The sequence below is a fragment of the Crinia signifera genome, chromosome 3 (genome assembly GCF_055691185.1).
Source record: "Crinia signifera chromosome 3, ASM5569118v1, whole genome shotgun sequence".
NCBI classification, from domain to species: Eukaryota; Metazoa; Chordata; class Amphibia; order Anura; family Myobatrachidae; genus Crinia; species Crinia signifera.
Window position 1 is genome coordinate 125,946,132 of NC_139219.1, and position 17,492 is coordinate 125,963,623.

The 17,492-nt window shown below is 42.7% G+C and overlaps 1 protein-coding gene across 9 annotated transcripts in view; it reads left to right on the forward strand.

Moving 5' to 3' along the window:
- PDE10A (phosphodiesterase 10A) overlaps positions 1 to 17,492 on the forward strand; it is a 400,353-nt gene that overhangs the window by 336,651 nt on the left and 46,210 nt on the right. For all 9 annotated transcript variants that reach the window (XM_083176481.1, XM_083176480.1, XM_083176485.1 and 6 more), the window contains 6 exons: positions 3,111 to 3,161; positions 3,312 to 3,370; positions 8,538 to 8,589; positions 11,526 to 11,668; positions 14,130 to 14,222; positions 16,323 to 16,509. In XM_083176481.1, coding sequence (XP_083032607.1) covers positions 3,111 to 3,161; positions 3,312 to 3,370; positions 8,538 to 8,589; positions 11,526 to 11,668; positions 14,130 to 14,222; positions 16,323 to 16,509 — 585 coding nt within the window. The remainder of the gene's footprint in view (positions 1 to 3,110; positions 3,162 to 3,311; positions 3,371 to 8,537; positions 8,590 to 11,525; positions 11,669 to 14,129; positions 14,223 to 16,322; positions 16,510 to 17,492) is intronic.

Below are 17,492 nucleotides of genomic sequence, written 5' to 3' on the forward strand. Positions count from 1 at the left end.
GGTTGAGGGGTCCAGACTGCGGGGATCCAGCAGAGGCAGCTGTGCACTTGTAGCACTATTTGCCGGGCAGCTGGGTGGGAAGCACTGCTGGATTTGAAAAGACTGGCCAGACGCTCTCAGCCAATCAGCGTCCGGCCAGTCTTTTCAAAATGCTTTTAAATTCTCCCGCCCTGCTACCTGGCAAATAGTGCTATAAGTGCTCAGCTGCCACTGCCGCATCCCAGCAGTCTGGACCCTGGACCCCACCACCTGCTGCACGGACCACACCACCCGCTGCCCCCACACACCAAAAAATTGCAGGGACTAACCCGGTTTTAAAGGGGTTAACCCAGGGAATGTCCCTGCATCATCCAAGGATGGTATTCCCAGGAATGTCCCTGCATTTTCTGGTGTGAAAGGGGTATAAGGCTATTACTTTTAAACACTCATTACTTACAGCAAGCTGGACCAGAATTTATTTATTTTTTTTATTAACCCCTTCACGACATATGACGTATATATACGTCATATGTCGGTTGGGGGTGAATCAAGCCAGCTCACGGAGTGAGCTGGCTTGATAGAGAGCAGGTAATGGCTGTATATTACAGCCATGTCCCTGCTCTCACGGCCACGAGCGGCGAGTTCGCCGATCGCGGCCGTTTAACCCTTTAAGCACCGCGGGCAAAGCGCCCGCAGTGCTTAAATAGCTGATCGGAGGGGGGGCGCCCCCCTCCGGCGCCGATCGGGGCCCCCCGCAGCGCGATCGGAGGGTGCCGATCGGTTGCCATGGTAGCCAGGGGTCTAATGTAGACCCCTGTGCTGTCCGTGTATTCATACCTATTACATCCTGCCTCAGGCAGGATGTAATAGGAAGTGAAAAAAATCACTACGTTCAGCCATAGAGCTCTATGGCTGAACCTAGTACAGGCGATCGCGCCCCCTAGTGGTCAAGTACACTAGGGGGCCTTGTAGTAAAAGTAAAAAAAAAAAAAAAATAAAGTTTAAAAATAAAAAAAAAATAATAAAATATTAAAAGTTCAAATCACCCCCCTTTCCCCATTTCCCAAATAAAAATAAATAAATAATAAAAAAAATAAACATATTTGGTATCGCCGCGTTCCTAAAAGTCCGATCTATTAAAATATAACATTAGTTATCCCGCACGGTTAAAGGCGTAAACGGAAAATAATCCCCAACGCCAAAACTACGCTTTTTGGTCGCATCGCCTACCCAAAAAAAAATAGCTAAAAGAGATCAGAAAGTCGCCCATATCCCATAATGGTATTAATTAAAAAGTACACTTCAGCCCGCAAAAAATGAGCCCTCACCCAGGTCCGTAGGTGGAAAAATAAAAAAGTTATAAGCCGCAGAACATGGCGACGCGACGCAAATTCGAAAAACCGTAACATTTTCTATTTTTTTTTTTAGTGGTAAAATGTAACGAAAACTATATAAGTTTGGTATCACCGGAATCGTAACGACCCATAGAATAAAGATAACCCATCATTTTAAACGAACTATGAACTCCAAAAAAACCGTAACCAGCGCAAAATTGTGGAATTGCGTTTTTTTTTTTTTTTACCCCACATTGAATTATTTCCTGATTCCCCAGAATATTATACGGTATAGTAAATGGTACCATTAGAAAGTACAACTTGTCCCGCAAAAAAAAAGCCCTCATGTGTCTATATAGCCGGAAAATTAAAAAAGTTACGCTTATTTGAACACAAGGAGGAAAAAAAAAAAAAAAATTACCTTAAAAGGCAATGTCGTGAAGGGGTTAAATGTCAACTTCATTTTTTTTTGTAAAGAGTAAATTATCTTGTAATACTATACTTTGTCCCAAATCTCATGACCGTTGTTGATAGCCAATAAGATCCTGCTTTGAAATCAGAGTAAATCAGAGCCTGCACATCTTTTATACATCTTACATTAATTTGCAAACTTTTGGCAAGTTATTGCTTTTCTAATGGGGTGTACACACGAGTACAATCCGCATGAGATTTTGACTATATAGTCAAAATCGCATCAGGATCAGGTTTTTTACCTTGCGATCCCGATGCGCGCTCCCGTGGCAGCACTAATTGAAACCCAGATAGACAGTGCTGCAATGACTATATAGGGCAGATCTGCACTGTATCATCCAAATCACATGCATGTCGGGTGGCTTGCCATGCGATTCAATCCTGATCTGATCGAATAGCAAGCCTAATCATCCGTGTATTTATTTATTAACAGGTTCTTATATAGCGCACACACATTCCGCAGTGATTTACAGAGAATAATTATGAGCAAAAACACATAAGTGCTTGAGTGCTGGGTATTTAGATAGTTAGATAGAAAAGCAATCTAAGGCAGCACTTACAAGACTCTGCAATTTAAAAATAAATGATCAAACTTGTAGTAGGTATTAAAATGGGAATACCATGAGGAAAGTCTTAACAAGACTGTAATGTTGGAACATATGAAAATGCAAGTCTGGTTTTTAATTTTGACTGTGAGTGCTGCCTTTAGGCCTATCGACCCAGAGGGTGCCAAAGCAAGGTATTGTACAAACAGTGTGGAGTGCAAGTCTGTTGGAGAAGTAACTGAAAATGGCAGCTTTTATTCCACAGTTATGGGGTGGAGGAAAACATGTGCACTATTGGTGACCTGCAGGTGCCAGAGAAATGTGTTACCAGAACATTGTGCCAACAATGATCGTTAAATACCCCCCCCCCCCCCCCCCATTTACATATTTCCTTCTACTTTTTCCATTTTGTGGAAATACTGTAGCACTAACAACACTTGGAAGCTCAACAGGTTCCTTCCAGCTTGTTGCTGTATACTCTGCTCAGTATACACGTTATAATAAGACACGTTTCTTCCTTTAAGAGCATTGCTGCATAGAAAGTTAATTGAAAATACAATTCAGAATTCCAGTATATTTAAGTAATACTGGGAAATTATCAGCAGCCAGAATACTTTCAAAATATAAAATGCTGTTGTGCAATAGTTTTGCTTGGCTCTATACAAAAATGTGCTTTATTTACCATTTATTTTTAAATACTATGACTTCTTCTAATATGCTTATACTTGATCAAGTTAATATTCAGGCAATAAAATGGTCTTTTTTTGTTTTGTTTTGTAAGGTGGCAACAGCTAACCTTGCATGGGCATCCGTAGCAATACATCAAGTACAAGTAAGTACCGACTTTTCCTTGCCAGCTCCTTGGAAAAGCACTGACGTATAGGTATTAGAAGTCTGATAAGATGTGCACTTAATCCAGCTATAAAACTCAACCTTGTTTAACATCCATCTTTATATTTAATTGTTCTGAATCATGTTTTAGGTATGCAGAGGGTTGGCAAAACAAACTGAGCTAAATGACTTTCTACTAGATGTGTCCAAGTAAGTTCCTTACTATGTATGTATTACTTTAGTAATCCTGTTACTATTATGTATTACCAATATGGATTACTGTCATTGCATATCATAATTGATGCAAACAATTTGAAAAACACCTGCTTCAATATAGAGATGTGCAGACTGGGATTCCAGAGATCCGAGCCCCATGGACGTCATCATTCCGAGCCCGGTTCCGAGCAGCGCTCGGAGATTTCCGCCTGACTCGGGTCCATCCGCGTGGGCAGAACGTCATCGCCCGGCGACGGATTTCGCGAGGCTTTAAATAGCGGCTGCCACGCCCGCCATCTACACTCCAATCTAGTAGTGGGTTGGGAGAGGGTGTGTTGGTGCTACTGCTGCTGAGGCTTAAACTTAAGCTTGACCTTGAATGCTATATTCTATTTGCTGGGGCCTGTCTCTCTCAGTGCTGCTGTGTACTCTGTTCTCCTCTCTGCTTAGGGTGGGCTCTCCCTAGCAAGGAGAACAGTCTAACTGTGTACTTGTAGTACTACGGTCTCCTCTGTGCTGGGACCTACCTCTGGTGCTGTGCTGTAATATTATATATTATATTAATAATTAATTATATTCTATAGTCCACTGGTGCTGCCTGCACTGAATCTGCCAGTATTATTTACTCAGTCCACTGTTGCCACTGGCAGTGGTACTGCCTAAGTGTACCTACCTAGTACATACTAGGCTGCTTTATATAATTTAATAAAAAAATAATACCTGTGCTGCGTGTGACTGTAAAAAATAATTCCATGCTGCTGGTGCACTGACGTGTGCCACTGCCAAGCAGTACCTAATAATAATAAAATGAATTATTATAAATTCTGCTTGTGCATAATAGTCTGCTACTGGTGCTGTGAAACTACATTTTGTGGTGGCCACTGGCAGTGCTACTGCCTACCTACCTAGTAATTTAGTTTCTGTGTGTTACTGCCTAAGTGTACCTACCTAGTACAACTACATACTAGGCTGCTATATATAATTTAATAAAAAAATAATACTTGTGCTGCGTGGGACTGTAAAAAATAATTCCATGCTGCTGGTGCACTGACGTGTGCCACTGAGTGCCAAGCAGTACCTAATAATAAAATGAATTATTATAAATTCTGCTGGTGCATAATAGTCTGCTACTGGTGCTGTGAAACTACATTTTGTGGTGGCCACTGGCAGTGCTACTGCCTGCCTACCTACCTAGTAGTTTAGTTTCTCTACCTACTAGGCTGCTATATTAGTAATACTTAATTAATTTAATTATATATAGTCCACTGGTGCTGCCTGCACTGAATACTGTGAATAGAGGTTGCCAGTATTATTTACTCAGTCCACTGTTGCCACTGGCAGTGTTACTGCCTAAGTGTACCTACCTAGTACAACTACATACTAGGCTGCTATATATAATTTAATAAAAAAATAATACTTGTGCTGCGTGGGACTGTAAAAAATAATTCCATGCTGCTGGTGCACTGACGTGTGCCACTGAGTGCCAAGTAGTACCTAATAATAAAATTAATTATTATAAATTTTGCTGGTGCACATTTACTAGTATTGCCGACCTATCTACCTGTCTTGTGCCTTGTACTGCCGTATCTACCTGTCTTGTGCCTAGTACTGCCGTATCTACCGCTGCAGTGCCACTCTTACATGAGCCACGTGTTTGTGCCGCACACTTGTGTGGCTTAGTATAGTTATCCAGCTACCTCGGTGCAACCTTTTTCCCTAAAAACAATATTGTGAGGTGTTCAGAATAGACTAGAAATGAGTGGAAATGAATGTTATTGAGGTTAATATAGCGTAGGAGCAAAAAACCCAAATTCTGCGATTTTAGCAGTTTTTATGCTTTTTAAAAAAAAAAATCAGATCTCAAGACCAAAAAAATCAAAACACAAACGTTTTTCGGGGTGTTTTGGCAAAACTCATTAGAACCCAAAACCTCAAGGTAATCAGAACCCAAAACACAAAAAAGTGCCCGGTGCACATCCCTACTTCAATAAGCATGTGTGCTTATAATACCAAGTATATATTTACCTGACTTGGAGTATGAGCAGTGGCATAACTGTGGGCTACAGTATATTACCATCTTGTAAGAACTGTAATTATTATTCTGCTTATCCCTACTCTAGTTTGAGCCCTGAAGTTGACTCCTTGCACCCTTTATTTTTTTCAAGGCTATCTGCTAGCAAAAAAACCCCAAAGTGCTGATATGAATTCCTAACAAAATGCTACTTCATATCATAACACACAATTGCAAAAAGGGGAACAATATTCCTCCCTGTCGTGCCCAACCCCACCAACCAAAGGAGACAAAAGTCGCAAATAACTAAGGGGTAGTCTTATTGAATATGTTTCTCCACAGTCTCTGTACCATTTGTGGTTTTTGTTTCCTTCTTCCCTCTTCGTGGATCGTAGAGCAATGGGGGAAGAACTAAACAAAGAGTGATATACTGTAGTATTTTCAAAACCAAATTTAGAATAGGTCCAGGTTCCCCTATAATAATGGTTGTGGATAGCGTGCTGGATAATAATCGCCCAGGCGATAGCGATGCGCAGTACCGCGCCATGATATAGCTATGCCTCCGCACATGGAGCCATGTAGGGGCATTTTCTAAGCCATCTAGTGCGATTGCTTAAAAAATATGTGTAAGTTGCATTGTGTTGTGACTTAAGATGTATTTTGTCAGATGGCTGACATTAGCAGAGATGCACGAGGCCTGGATGCTTATACACAGGGCCGCCGAGAGGCAGGGGGGGCGGGTACATTTTACCTGGGCCCGGGCCTGCCAGTGGGGCCCAGGTCCGGACACGCACTAAAAAATTATATATTTATTGGGGCTGCGGGTGCGTCGGGAGGACTAGGACCTGTCCACCTGCCCGCCCATGTGTCCGGCCACCCGCCTGTCAGCTGCGGCTTCCCCTGTCTGTCCTTCCCCTGCACACAGAGAGACAGACGCTAGAAGTCACAGTTCACCTCTAGCAGTGAAAAATGACTTCTAGCGTCTGGCTCTCTGTGCGCAGGTGAAGGCAGAGTAAAGCAGGGGCAGCTGCAGCTGACGGGCGGGTGGCCAGGCACATATTAACCCCTTGGCAATGAGCTAGAACCCCTGGCAATGGAAATAAACCCCCCTTGGCAACGAGCTAGAACCACTGGCAAAAAATATTAAACCCAGGGCAACATTTAAAACCCCTTGGCAATGAGCAAGAACCCCTGGCAATGGACATTAACCCCCCCTTGGCAACGAGCAATAACCCCTGGCAACGGACATTAACCCCCCCCCCTTGGCAATGAGCATTAACCCCTGGGAACAAATATAAACCCGTTGGCAACAAGCAATAACCCCTGGCAATGCATATTAACCCCTTGGCATTGAGCAAGAACCCCTGGCAACAGACATTTCCCCCCCCCCCCTGGCAATGAGCAAGAACCCCTGGCAACGGACATTAACTCCCCTTGACAACAAGCAATAACCCCTGGCAATGCATATTAACCCCTTGGTAAAGGACATTAACCCCCCTTGGCAACGGACATTAACCCCCTTGGCAACAAGCAGGTAATTTATAATTTATTAGAAGCCTTACTGTGGGGGGCAACGTGGTGTGGCATAGTCAGTGTGTATCAATTTTTGTGTGACATCCCATTTTTTTGGGACGGTCCTGCGGGAATTAGACACTGCATGCGTCTAATCAGGCAGGGAGGCTGAGGGCATGGCCAGCAGTTCACACAGCACTGGCCATGCCCTCACAGAAACAAAACGGAGCCCAAAAATTTTTGACGCGTGCCTGCGGCAAGCACATATATTCCTTTCTCCGTTGCCAAAGTTGGGAGGTATGCATTATGTGTGAGGGGTATTGAAATGTGTGGCATAATGTGTCAGGGGCATTACAGTGTGCAGCATAGTATCATAGGCATTGTGGGGAGCTGCATCATGTTTCAGAGAAATGGCGGTGTGTGGCATAATGTATCGGGCATTACAGTGTGCAGCATATTGCGCAGGGGCATTACGGTGTGCGGCATAGTATCAGGGGAATTGTTCAAATTTTAGTAGCTCTCGGGGACGTTTTTTTTTTGTCTTTTTTTTGTCGCGAGTAGCTCTCGCTCAATTAAGGTTGGAGACCACTGGACTAGGAGAGCCGGCATGGGGTTAGCTGTCTGTGCAGCGGCGGCCACACACCAACTCACGCATGCGCAGTCTAATGCCGGGCAGCGTCTGAGCACTCGCTCAGACGCTGCCCGGCTGTTCCCGACCCGGCGTGCGGCCAGCGCTGCGTGATTCGATCATAGGTCACGCACGCTGACCACCAGCGCCGGAACCTGCTTTCCGCTGGGCCTCCCACATCATACCCAACGCCGGAACCTGCACGCCGCCGGGCCTCCCACGTCGCACCTGTCTACTGACGCCTTCCCCCCTCCGCTGCTCAGATAAAGTAAGTCAGTGTGGGGGCACAGGGGGCAATTTTCTTTTAGGGATGCCAATCCCGGGATCCTGGGAATCCCGGGATTGAGCATTTTTCAATCCCAGTGATATTGGTGTATAAGATTTCTGTTGCCATCCCTTACATAGAAATGACCTTCTAGACCTAATTTGCATCTGTCCCTGCGTCCCCACCATCTCTGTCCCCACCGTCTGGCCCTTCGTCACCACCATCTCTGTCCCTGCATCCCCACCATTCCTCTCACTGTCCCTGAATTTTGCCCCAATCTGTGGCATAATGTGAATGTTGTGTCATTCCATGTGGCATAATGTGAATTTTAAGATATTCCATGTGAATTTTGGCTCATTCTGTGTAGCATAATGTGTAAGGGGCAAGTATAAGGAGTCTACCTTTGCGTTGCATAAAGGGTATATGGTGTGGTACACACCCCTATATCCTTTAATGGCCACACTTCTTTTTTGTAGCTCGCCACTCCAGGGGGCCCCGTGACGCTGTTGTACCGGGGCCCAGGATTTCTCTTGGCAGCCCTGCTTATACATGTCAGGAATCTGTGGTATTGAGAACACATCTGTAGCTCAAAAAGTGGATACATGTCCACTATTGAGAAACATGTATAATAGTTTCATCCTATTGGTTTTTTTTTTGCTTGTAATGTAAAAGTAAACTCTGCTTACTGGTTACTTCGGCATGTGTTGTTTGAAATTATTAATTATTTTTGATTTTTGTTTTGCAGGACATATTTTGATAACATAGTTGCAATAGATTCTTTACTTGAACATATTATGGTAAGACATTACTTCCTGATCTTCAGTAATGTTAAAGTAATTATATATGCACACATATATGTATGTATATATAAAATGTATATGTGTGTGTGTATTTAATGTTTAGGTCACGGCAGTCAGGCTTGCTCGACCGCCATGACCCTGTCCCGTTGTCTGTCAGCTAGACTGAGAAAATGGAGGCGGGATGGGGGCGTGGCCACAAGTTGTGGCCTGGAAGAGGAGCGTTGCAGCCAGCAGCTCGTCACTTCCCAGCCGTTCTCGGCAGAACGAGCCCGACATCTAGTAAAGTCGGGCTCGTTCTGCAGAGAAACCCTGCTCAATGCTGTCAGGGATTGAATAGGACCAGGCAGAAATCTCCCCCGTGGGGAGATGGTCGCCGGCGATTGAATACCCCCCATAGTGTTTATTCTAGCACCTGCCAACTTTGAAAACCCATGCAGTTCCTTTTCCCTGCCTGGGATGTCGCTGTCTGCTGTAGTGCTTCTAGCACAGTGTGGTCTGTATATTAGCACTGATATGCAAATCAGACCTATGCTATGAAAACCACAGCAGGCAGCGACACCCCAGGCAGGGAAGAGGAACTTGATTGGCGGGTGCTAGAATGAACACTGTTAGATCGGAGTGTCATTTTTGACAGATATGCATCTTATGCACATCACCATGTGAATAAATTGCACACAGACAGATTAAAACAATTTGCGGCATGCCTATTTAGTGTGTGTGGCTGTAGCAGAGAATGCTGTAGCATAGCATTTCCTATGCAGCTTTCCTATGCAGATAAAGCCATCTGGTCACACATGGCTGTACGCTTCAGGTAAGTATACACACTTAATGACAGTCCATTTATTGTATTGTTGGTACACCCAGCCAAGCAGGCATTTTCCTGCCCAGCTGTGACTTCAGTACCTGCTGCGAAAGTATGGGCAGCCACCGTCCTTCAGACGTTTCTGGTGTACACGTTGAATTACATAATCTTTATATATCGGCCATTTGAGCTGCCAATATATCTTCTGCTTTATGCCCAACTTCATGATTTTTCATCAGGAGTATTTCAGAAAAGTATAGTATATGATGTTCAATATAAAAGTTTTGGAACTTGTGTATTATCACGGCGCCCACATAGCTATTTGCTTAGTGAGCTATTCTGCATAGGAAAATCGCATCGCATCGCATCTCATGGGCCATTGTAAGTGCCGATGCGATGCGATGCGATCCGATTTTCCTATGTAATGTATTCAATTCTCTTTCATTTATATTGTATAGGGTGTACAATGCCATTAGGTATACAATAATGACATACAATGAGATTTTAGGCACCCCCCCCACTATCCACGCCACCCCGAAGCGTGGCTAGTGGCGTCGGAATGCGTCCTCCGACCTTTGGATACCCCTACTATCCACGTCGGGGTGGAGTTGATTTGATATAGTGTGGCGAGCGCAGCAGAGAAAGAAACGTGGCGAGCAGATGCAGAATACATGTAAAGTAATCCGCATCCCCTCGCGGGGCACGCTGCACTCACCACGCTTTGGGCTCGGTGGCTTGCTGCGCTCGCCACACTATATAAGATCAACTCCACGCCGACATGGATAGTAGGGGTATGAGAAGGTCAGAGGATGCGTTCCGCCGCCCCTCGCGGGGCTCGCAGCGCTCGCCAGGCTTCGGGGTGGCGTGGATAGTGGGAGGGTGCCTAAAACCTCATTGTATGTCATTATTGTATACCTAATGGCATTGTACAGGTGCGATGCAATGCGATACCCCGGGGCTAAGAGAGCAGTGAATAAATTACATAGGAAAATCGCATCGCACGGCCGTTATAATGGCCCAAGCGATGCGATTTTCCTACGGTGCTGTATGTAAGAAACTTGTGCGCCGTGATAATACACAAGTACCAAAGTTTTTTTTTTTTTAAACATCAATATGCAGTGATGGATGGTAAGGGCAAATTAAGAGTATGTATATGCTGTCAACACTTTACCAATCTGGTAACCATTGTCCAAAGTATATGGTTTTTCATTTGATTTACAGTAAGAAAGTGTGTAGGCTGCAGAAAACCAGTAGTGCACGCAGGGGGGGTTTCTGAGTACCCATAAACCCCCCCCCCCCCAGGAGTCTAAGGACCCTAGGCTGAAAGCTGAGGATCCCCTCTTTCCATTGGTATAAGCATTTTAAAAATCAGCCCTTGGGAACCGGAGTTATCTGACTTCAAATCAGTGGTCCCTATCCAAGCCTGTTAATTGCTTTACCCAGTCAGATATTTCAGGTTCTGTTTGTAGAGTTTTTCTGAGGGTATATTCCAAAAGCTGGGACTCTCCCCCTTTGATGGACACTAGAAGCTTGTCTCTACTCTTCCCAGAACCAGAGATATCAGCCTTCCAGCAGCTGGTTACTGCTCCAGCTCCACACACCTGGTGTGTAGTTTTATATTCTCGTTGGCGGATTGCTCTGCCTCCTGAACTCTGATCCCCTAGTCCACAATATCATTTGGTAGTTGGGATTCTCTAGTTTTAAATTCCATTAAAATCAAAGAAATTTATTTTTGGGAACTGGAGATATCTGCAGTTAAGCAAGCTGTCCTCCTACCAGAAAATAATGAATAATAAGCCCAATCCACTATATATATTTATTATTTATATACATGTGGTCTATCTATAATACTTTAACTGACCCGGCTTTGCTCCGCCCCTCTGGAAACCCCCATCTGAAAATCCTGCCTTTGCCCCTGAAAACCAATGACGCCATCCATCCATTAAATCTATACATTTACAATGTAACTGTGCTTTTCTCTGTCAAATCACTCCCAAATTTAGTGACAGGATAAAAAGATTTGGGACCTCTGAAATGATTGATAAATGCCACCTGATATATATTTACTTTAATACGTGCCATTTATAAAGTATAAGAAAAAACAAGCCACAGATGAGTGTTTTTCTTACAGATATATGCAAAGAACCTGGTGAATGCAGATCGCTGTGCACTGTTTCAGGTAGATCATAAAAATAAAGAGTTATATTCAGATCTTTTTGACATCGGTGAAGAAGATGAAGGAAAGCCAGTTTTTAAGAAGACCAAAGAAATCAGGTGAAGAATCAAACCTCTCAGAATACACTAGCACAACATAGTCACAATAAACATACCCAAAAGATGTGAATCATTATGAGCAGGTTTCCTGTTTTCTATCATAAACAATGTTGGTGACAAAATGTAATCAAACAATATGCAAAATCAGAAGCAGCTTTTTTTATATATAAATATATGTAAAAACAATTATCATTGTTAACATGCTGCCATTACAATTAGAGATGTTTGGTTTTGTTGAAAGCTGATTAAACTCAAGCTTTGGGGTTTCAAGTTGAACAGAGTCCTGGCTGAGGGCACTTTAGGGCACATCTTGGATGCGACCGGTCATTAAAATTAACAGTAACTTTTTGTTTTACAGTTATAAAGGCCCATACACACTGGGTGACTTTGAGCTGAAAGCAGCTCAATTTACTTGTTTGAGCAGCCTTCAACTCAGAAGCCGTGCAGTGTGTACGGGACAGCGATTGACACATTGCTGGCCCGGTTGCTGCGGCTTTCTGTAGCGTTCTGCAATGGAAAGTCATCCACCGCCAGGAAAATTGCTAAAACAGGCAAAAAATGCTCAGTGTGTACACACTGAGCGTTTTTCAGCCCAGCAATTTTTTTTCTCCATCATCGGTCAGAATAAACGCCCAGTGTGTATGGACCTTTAAGGCCTTAAATTAGTGTAGCAATGTTTTCTGCTGTGCATATGTCTGTCACACCGCACCCTAATTGTTAGACTGTGTACACACGGCTGCGATAGGGGCTGAAATCGCTGGGAATGGGAGTAATGGGAGTGTGCCCCGGTGATAAATCGCCGGTGTGCGCTCCCGATTTCAGCCCCGCTCTAATCTCTGGTCGCAGGAGCTTGCTCCTGCGACCAACTGATAACCTCTGCGGATCCGCTGGCAGAGGTTCCCTTTCATCAGCAACCATCTCTGGTTGCTGATGAAGAGGAAACACGGAGCAATATATTGCTGAGCAATATGTCTCCCCCATGTGTATGCACCTTTAGTGTATTATTTCACAGTACTGGTTCAGATGCAGTGTCTGAAACGCGTTAGCAATTTATTTTTTTTGGCAGTGACATGGCTATGGATAATCGGGTTCACAGAGATTCTGCGTTTTATGGGAATGTCGCTTGAAGCTGTTGCGAACAAGGACAGTTCATCTGCAAAAATATTGTTTAAGAGATCCGCGCCACAGGACTGCAGCAGCGTATACACCAGGGATTACCAATCCCACAACACAATGTCCGATTACAAAAAATGATGAATACACTTGCGCTGTCCCAGGGTGGGCTTGACTTGTCTTTCCAAGATGAAACTCGGCAGACGCTTCTCAAATATAAAGACAAAGATAAGGCAGCAACAGTCAGTGGTTATCCCAATATTGAAACACCTTAGGGGATGTCACCCTCTATAACTGACCTCTCTGCAGGGCCCTATAGGCACGTAAAGGTATCTTTAACTGGAAATATCCACTCTTTCAATCTTATTGGATTAGAGCTCACCTTAAAGCTGTGCCCTATGGGCCTTGAAAGGTTTCTTTCACAACGATCAGTCGAGAGATATCCCAATCATCAAGATCCAGGGTGGTAAAAAACACTTTTATTCAAGTCACAGTAGGTGCAGATTATCCAAGTACCATCAAAGGATAACAATAAAAATTCCTTAAAATTCTAAAAATAAAAAGGTCCATACACTGTGGGGATCCAAAGGAACCAGTCCTCCACCTCTCACTCACCCGGGTTAGAGACGAGAGTGGGTGTCCACCAGATGAAAAAAAGTTGACACTGGAACCCCAAAGTGCTCAGACGATATTCCTCCTAACCAACGCGTTTCGGGCCTCACATATGGCCCTTTTTCAAGGTATCTTTTCTTTTCTATTTGAGAAGCGTCTGACGAGTTTCATCTTGGAAAGACAAGTCAAGCCCTCCCAAGGACAGTTCATCGCTCACCCTGACAGCTATACTTGCACCGAGAATTTGCACCTAGCATAAGGCTTGTGCAAGGTTAGCTGCTTTGAATAATGATTGCATCTAAAAATGCACTAAGTGGTATTTCCACATCTAAAGATAGTCACAGTGTGTCTCAATCCTTTCATGTTGAAGGCACATGTAACCCGGGGAAGGGCTTTTCAGCAGCATTAGCATGAGTTCACGGACACAGGATCAAGCCAAAAGTTCAGCATACTGGATGGAAAAGTCGTTTTACCAAAGCTGCTTTCCTGTCTAATCTGATAATAAATATGTATTGCTGGAAGATTATATGAATGCTTTACATATTTTTATTTTACTTCTCATTCCTTGTCTGTTTTACCAGTCCCATCTAACGTTATGGTGATACTTTCTATAGATTCCAGACAAGCCAATAAGATTATATATATATATATATATATATATATATATATATATATATATATATATATATATATATACCAATAATCTTTCACTTGTGCTTTTCTATTTTTAATACAGATTTTCTATTGAAAAGGGTATAGCTGGTCAGGTTGCAAGAACCGGGGAAGTTCTTAACATTCCTGATGCCTATGCAGATCCACGCTTTAATAGGTACTGAAGCTTTTACATTTCTTTTCTCTTTCAGTTTAGTTTTGGATGGTTTTCTCTGAACTATCGTTTTTGGGATATACCACCTAGTGTAATGTAAATTATGTGAGGATGAGCTTTATTTTGGATACTTCTGTTTATTATAGTAGATAAGTATTCCTAAAGAAATCTGAATTCTATACAATTTACACCAACATTAGACCTCATATTTTCAGTAATGTAAAATGACACATACGCTGTGTGGGTGTGTATGTGTGTATATATATATGTGTGTGTGTGTGTATATATATATATATATATGTATGTGTGTATATATATATATATATATATATATATATAATTTCTTAATTCAAACAAGCAATCTATAGCAATGTTTCAACACAACGTGTCGTCATCGTTGTGTTGAAACGTTGCTATAGATTGCTTGTTTGAATTAAGAAATTACTAACAAAATCGTTGGAGTGCTGCTTCTTTGGCTGCTATGTTATGTGACTACATGTTGCGGGCACCCACGGAGCAACTCATTGGATGTGTGGCTGTGCTGGACCATTCTGTACTATATTCAATGAGCCATGGTAGTGGACAACGTTTCAGTTGTATTAAACAACTTTTAAGACTTGAAAAAAGTTGTTTAATGCAACTGAAACGTTGTCCACTACCATGGCTCATTGAATATTTATTTCATCGTTACCGAGTGCTGCACCTTCTCCTTCTATATATTTATCTATCGATCGATCTATCTCTCTCTATGTATGTATGTGTGTGTGTGTGTATTTTCTATTGTACATTAGAGAACTAAAGAAAGCTTGGCTTTTGTTACTAATAACGTCTCCTAACTCCATCCCAAACTGAATTTTTAAGTTAGGTTGGAGCATTTGGTTATATTTTTATATTGTAATTGAGTGTCAGTAGAGTTAAATTAAAATGTGAGATATTAGATCTTGTATTTAAGTGCAAAATACCTACAGGTCTACTTTACCCTTTAAGTTTTATTATCTTTATATACTGTATATGTTCATACAACATTCTCTCTATACAAATGTTATGATTTCTTTAGTTCACCGCAGTAAAACCAACTATTCTAAATAGTTTTCATTGATAAAATGTATAAATTGTAAAGCAGATAATGTTATTGAAACACTTCAGACTCATTGTTTAACCCCTTGAGTGGTGGGTTTCCCTAGGGCAGGAAAGGTTTGTCATGCCCCGGAAATATTCGCCACAGAAGGGGCAGCCACTGCCTTCTGCAGCAGCCCCTGCTATCCTGGGGCTGTTGTGTCAGGCATTGGCTGTGTGCGTCCGATCAGGATAGTTTGGAGCCAATAGGGGGTGGCTCTGGAGAGCTTGGGTGTTCGGGTGCCCAAGCACTCCTGAGTGGCCCCGAACTTCACTGAGTGGTAAGGGGGAAGATCGGCAGTGGAGACCAGCGACAGATGAGCAACTGTTAAGGGTGAGAGCTTCAAGGGGGGGTGGGGGCACTAGAGCTGCCGAATGGTGGTGCACTGCTGGAGACACCACTGGTGCACACCGGCTCATCAGTGGCAAATTTCTCGGGAGAGCCTGCTTGAAATAGATGCCTTTTTTTCTGTTGAATTTTGGGATGGTAAGTTGTAGGCAACCGTGGGTTAAGCTGCAGTGAAGGAGGGTTAGAGGGGTAGGGTAGAAGTGAGTATACTTACCAAACTCCTGTCTGTATTCTCTTCACAGCTGCCAAATTCCTGAGATAACACAGCATACTTCACAGACCATGAGTTTGCATGTTGTGATATTTTATTCATGTACCTATTATTATAACAAATGTGAAGCATCCTTGGTCTGAGCTAGCCACAAATCACTTGAATCCTGACTCCGTACTGCATGCTGAAACTTGTATTGCAGTAAATTTCAGTACCAAGCTTTGAGAAAAGCCCATGTCAGGCATTCAGTGTGTTTCTGTATTGAGTTCTTGTTTGTTTCATAAGCGAAGTTGTGCAATGTTAATGTTTAATGCCTGATACTGTATATCTGTATGAATGTTTTTTTTTTCTCTACAGTATATACTCAAGAACTGCAAGTATGTATAAATCCATAATTAATATGTTAAATGTATTTTTTTTTTTGCAGAGAAGTAGACCTCTATACAGGTTATACTACTAGAAACATCCTGTGTATGCCAATTGTCAGCAGAGGGAGTGTTATTGGTGTTGTACAGATGGTGAACAAACTAAGTGGAAGTGCCTTCTCTAAAACAGATGAGAACAACTTCAAAATGTTTGCTGTGTTCTGTGCGTTAGCCTTACACTGTGCAAATGTAAGTCACTTCACCTTTATTTTCACACTAGCAGTAGTGACGATCACATCCTGATTTTAGCACAAGTGTCTGTCCCTTTTTTATTTTGTCCTAATTTCTCCCGTTAACCTTACCACACTGCCTGTCCCTTCATCTTTTCCTGCCTCTTTCTCTCTTTCAGCTTTTCTAGCACATTTCTCCCATCACCTTCTAGATGTCTTCTTTTTAATATAACCTACAATAAGAGGAGAGAACACTGATTCTTACCTTTTTTAATTGATAAATAAATCCAAATAAATATATTTACCTCCCCTTTATTAAATTGTTTGGTATACAAAGGATTGTGCTAGGGAAATACTTGTAGGGAAATTCTTACAGATTTAAGGCTTTTATAACCCACCGCTTCTTGGCAGGTTGGAGTTGAAAATTTAAAGGCGACGTTTTCCCTTATCAGTATCTCACCTTTTTAATATATTTGTCTCAGATCTGTCAACTTTTTCCTCTCTCTCCTGTAGGGAGTTTTGACTGGTACGAGCGTGGTGGGTACATGTGCCTCCATCTGCTCTCACTGTACACCCCAGAGACCGACATGATGGCACATTATAGAATAGATCACGGTCAGATTAACAATGGAGCAGGAATCCACCTAAAAATATGCCCATCAGCATGACCGCATGATGATCACCAGACAGACACTAGCTGAACACACGGTTGGCCCTAATTTCATTCCTATTTTACACATTTATGCAAATTTTGCACTTTATATATTTAGGGAGACACTGGGGCTTAGTGTATCTGTTCTACATGCCTGCATGGCATTGGCCTCACCTCCTCCACTTCTCATAATAGGCACTTAAACATTTTCTGCTCCAGATCCATTAGACCCTTAATCCGGCCCTGGAATAGATATACCTGAGTGTGTACATTTATTCCCTCAAATGTATATCAAGTAGCCATTGTGCAGTTTGGCTAAATGTTTGAAGTGAGAACAGGGAACAAATGTA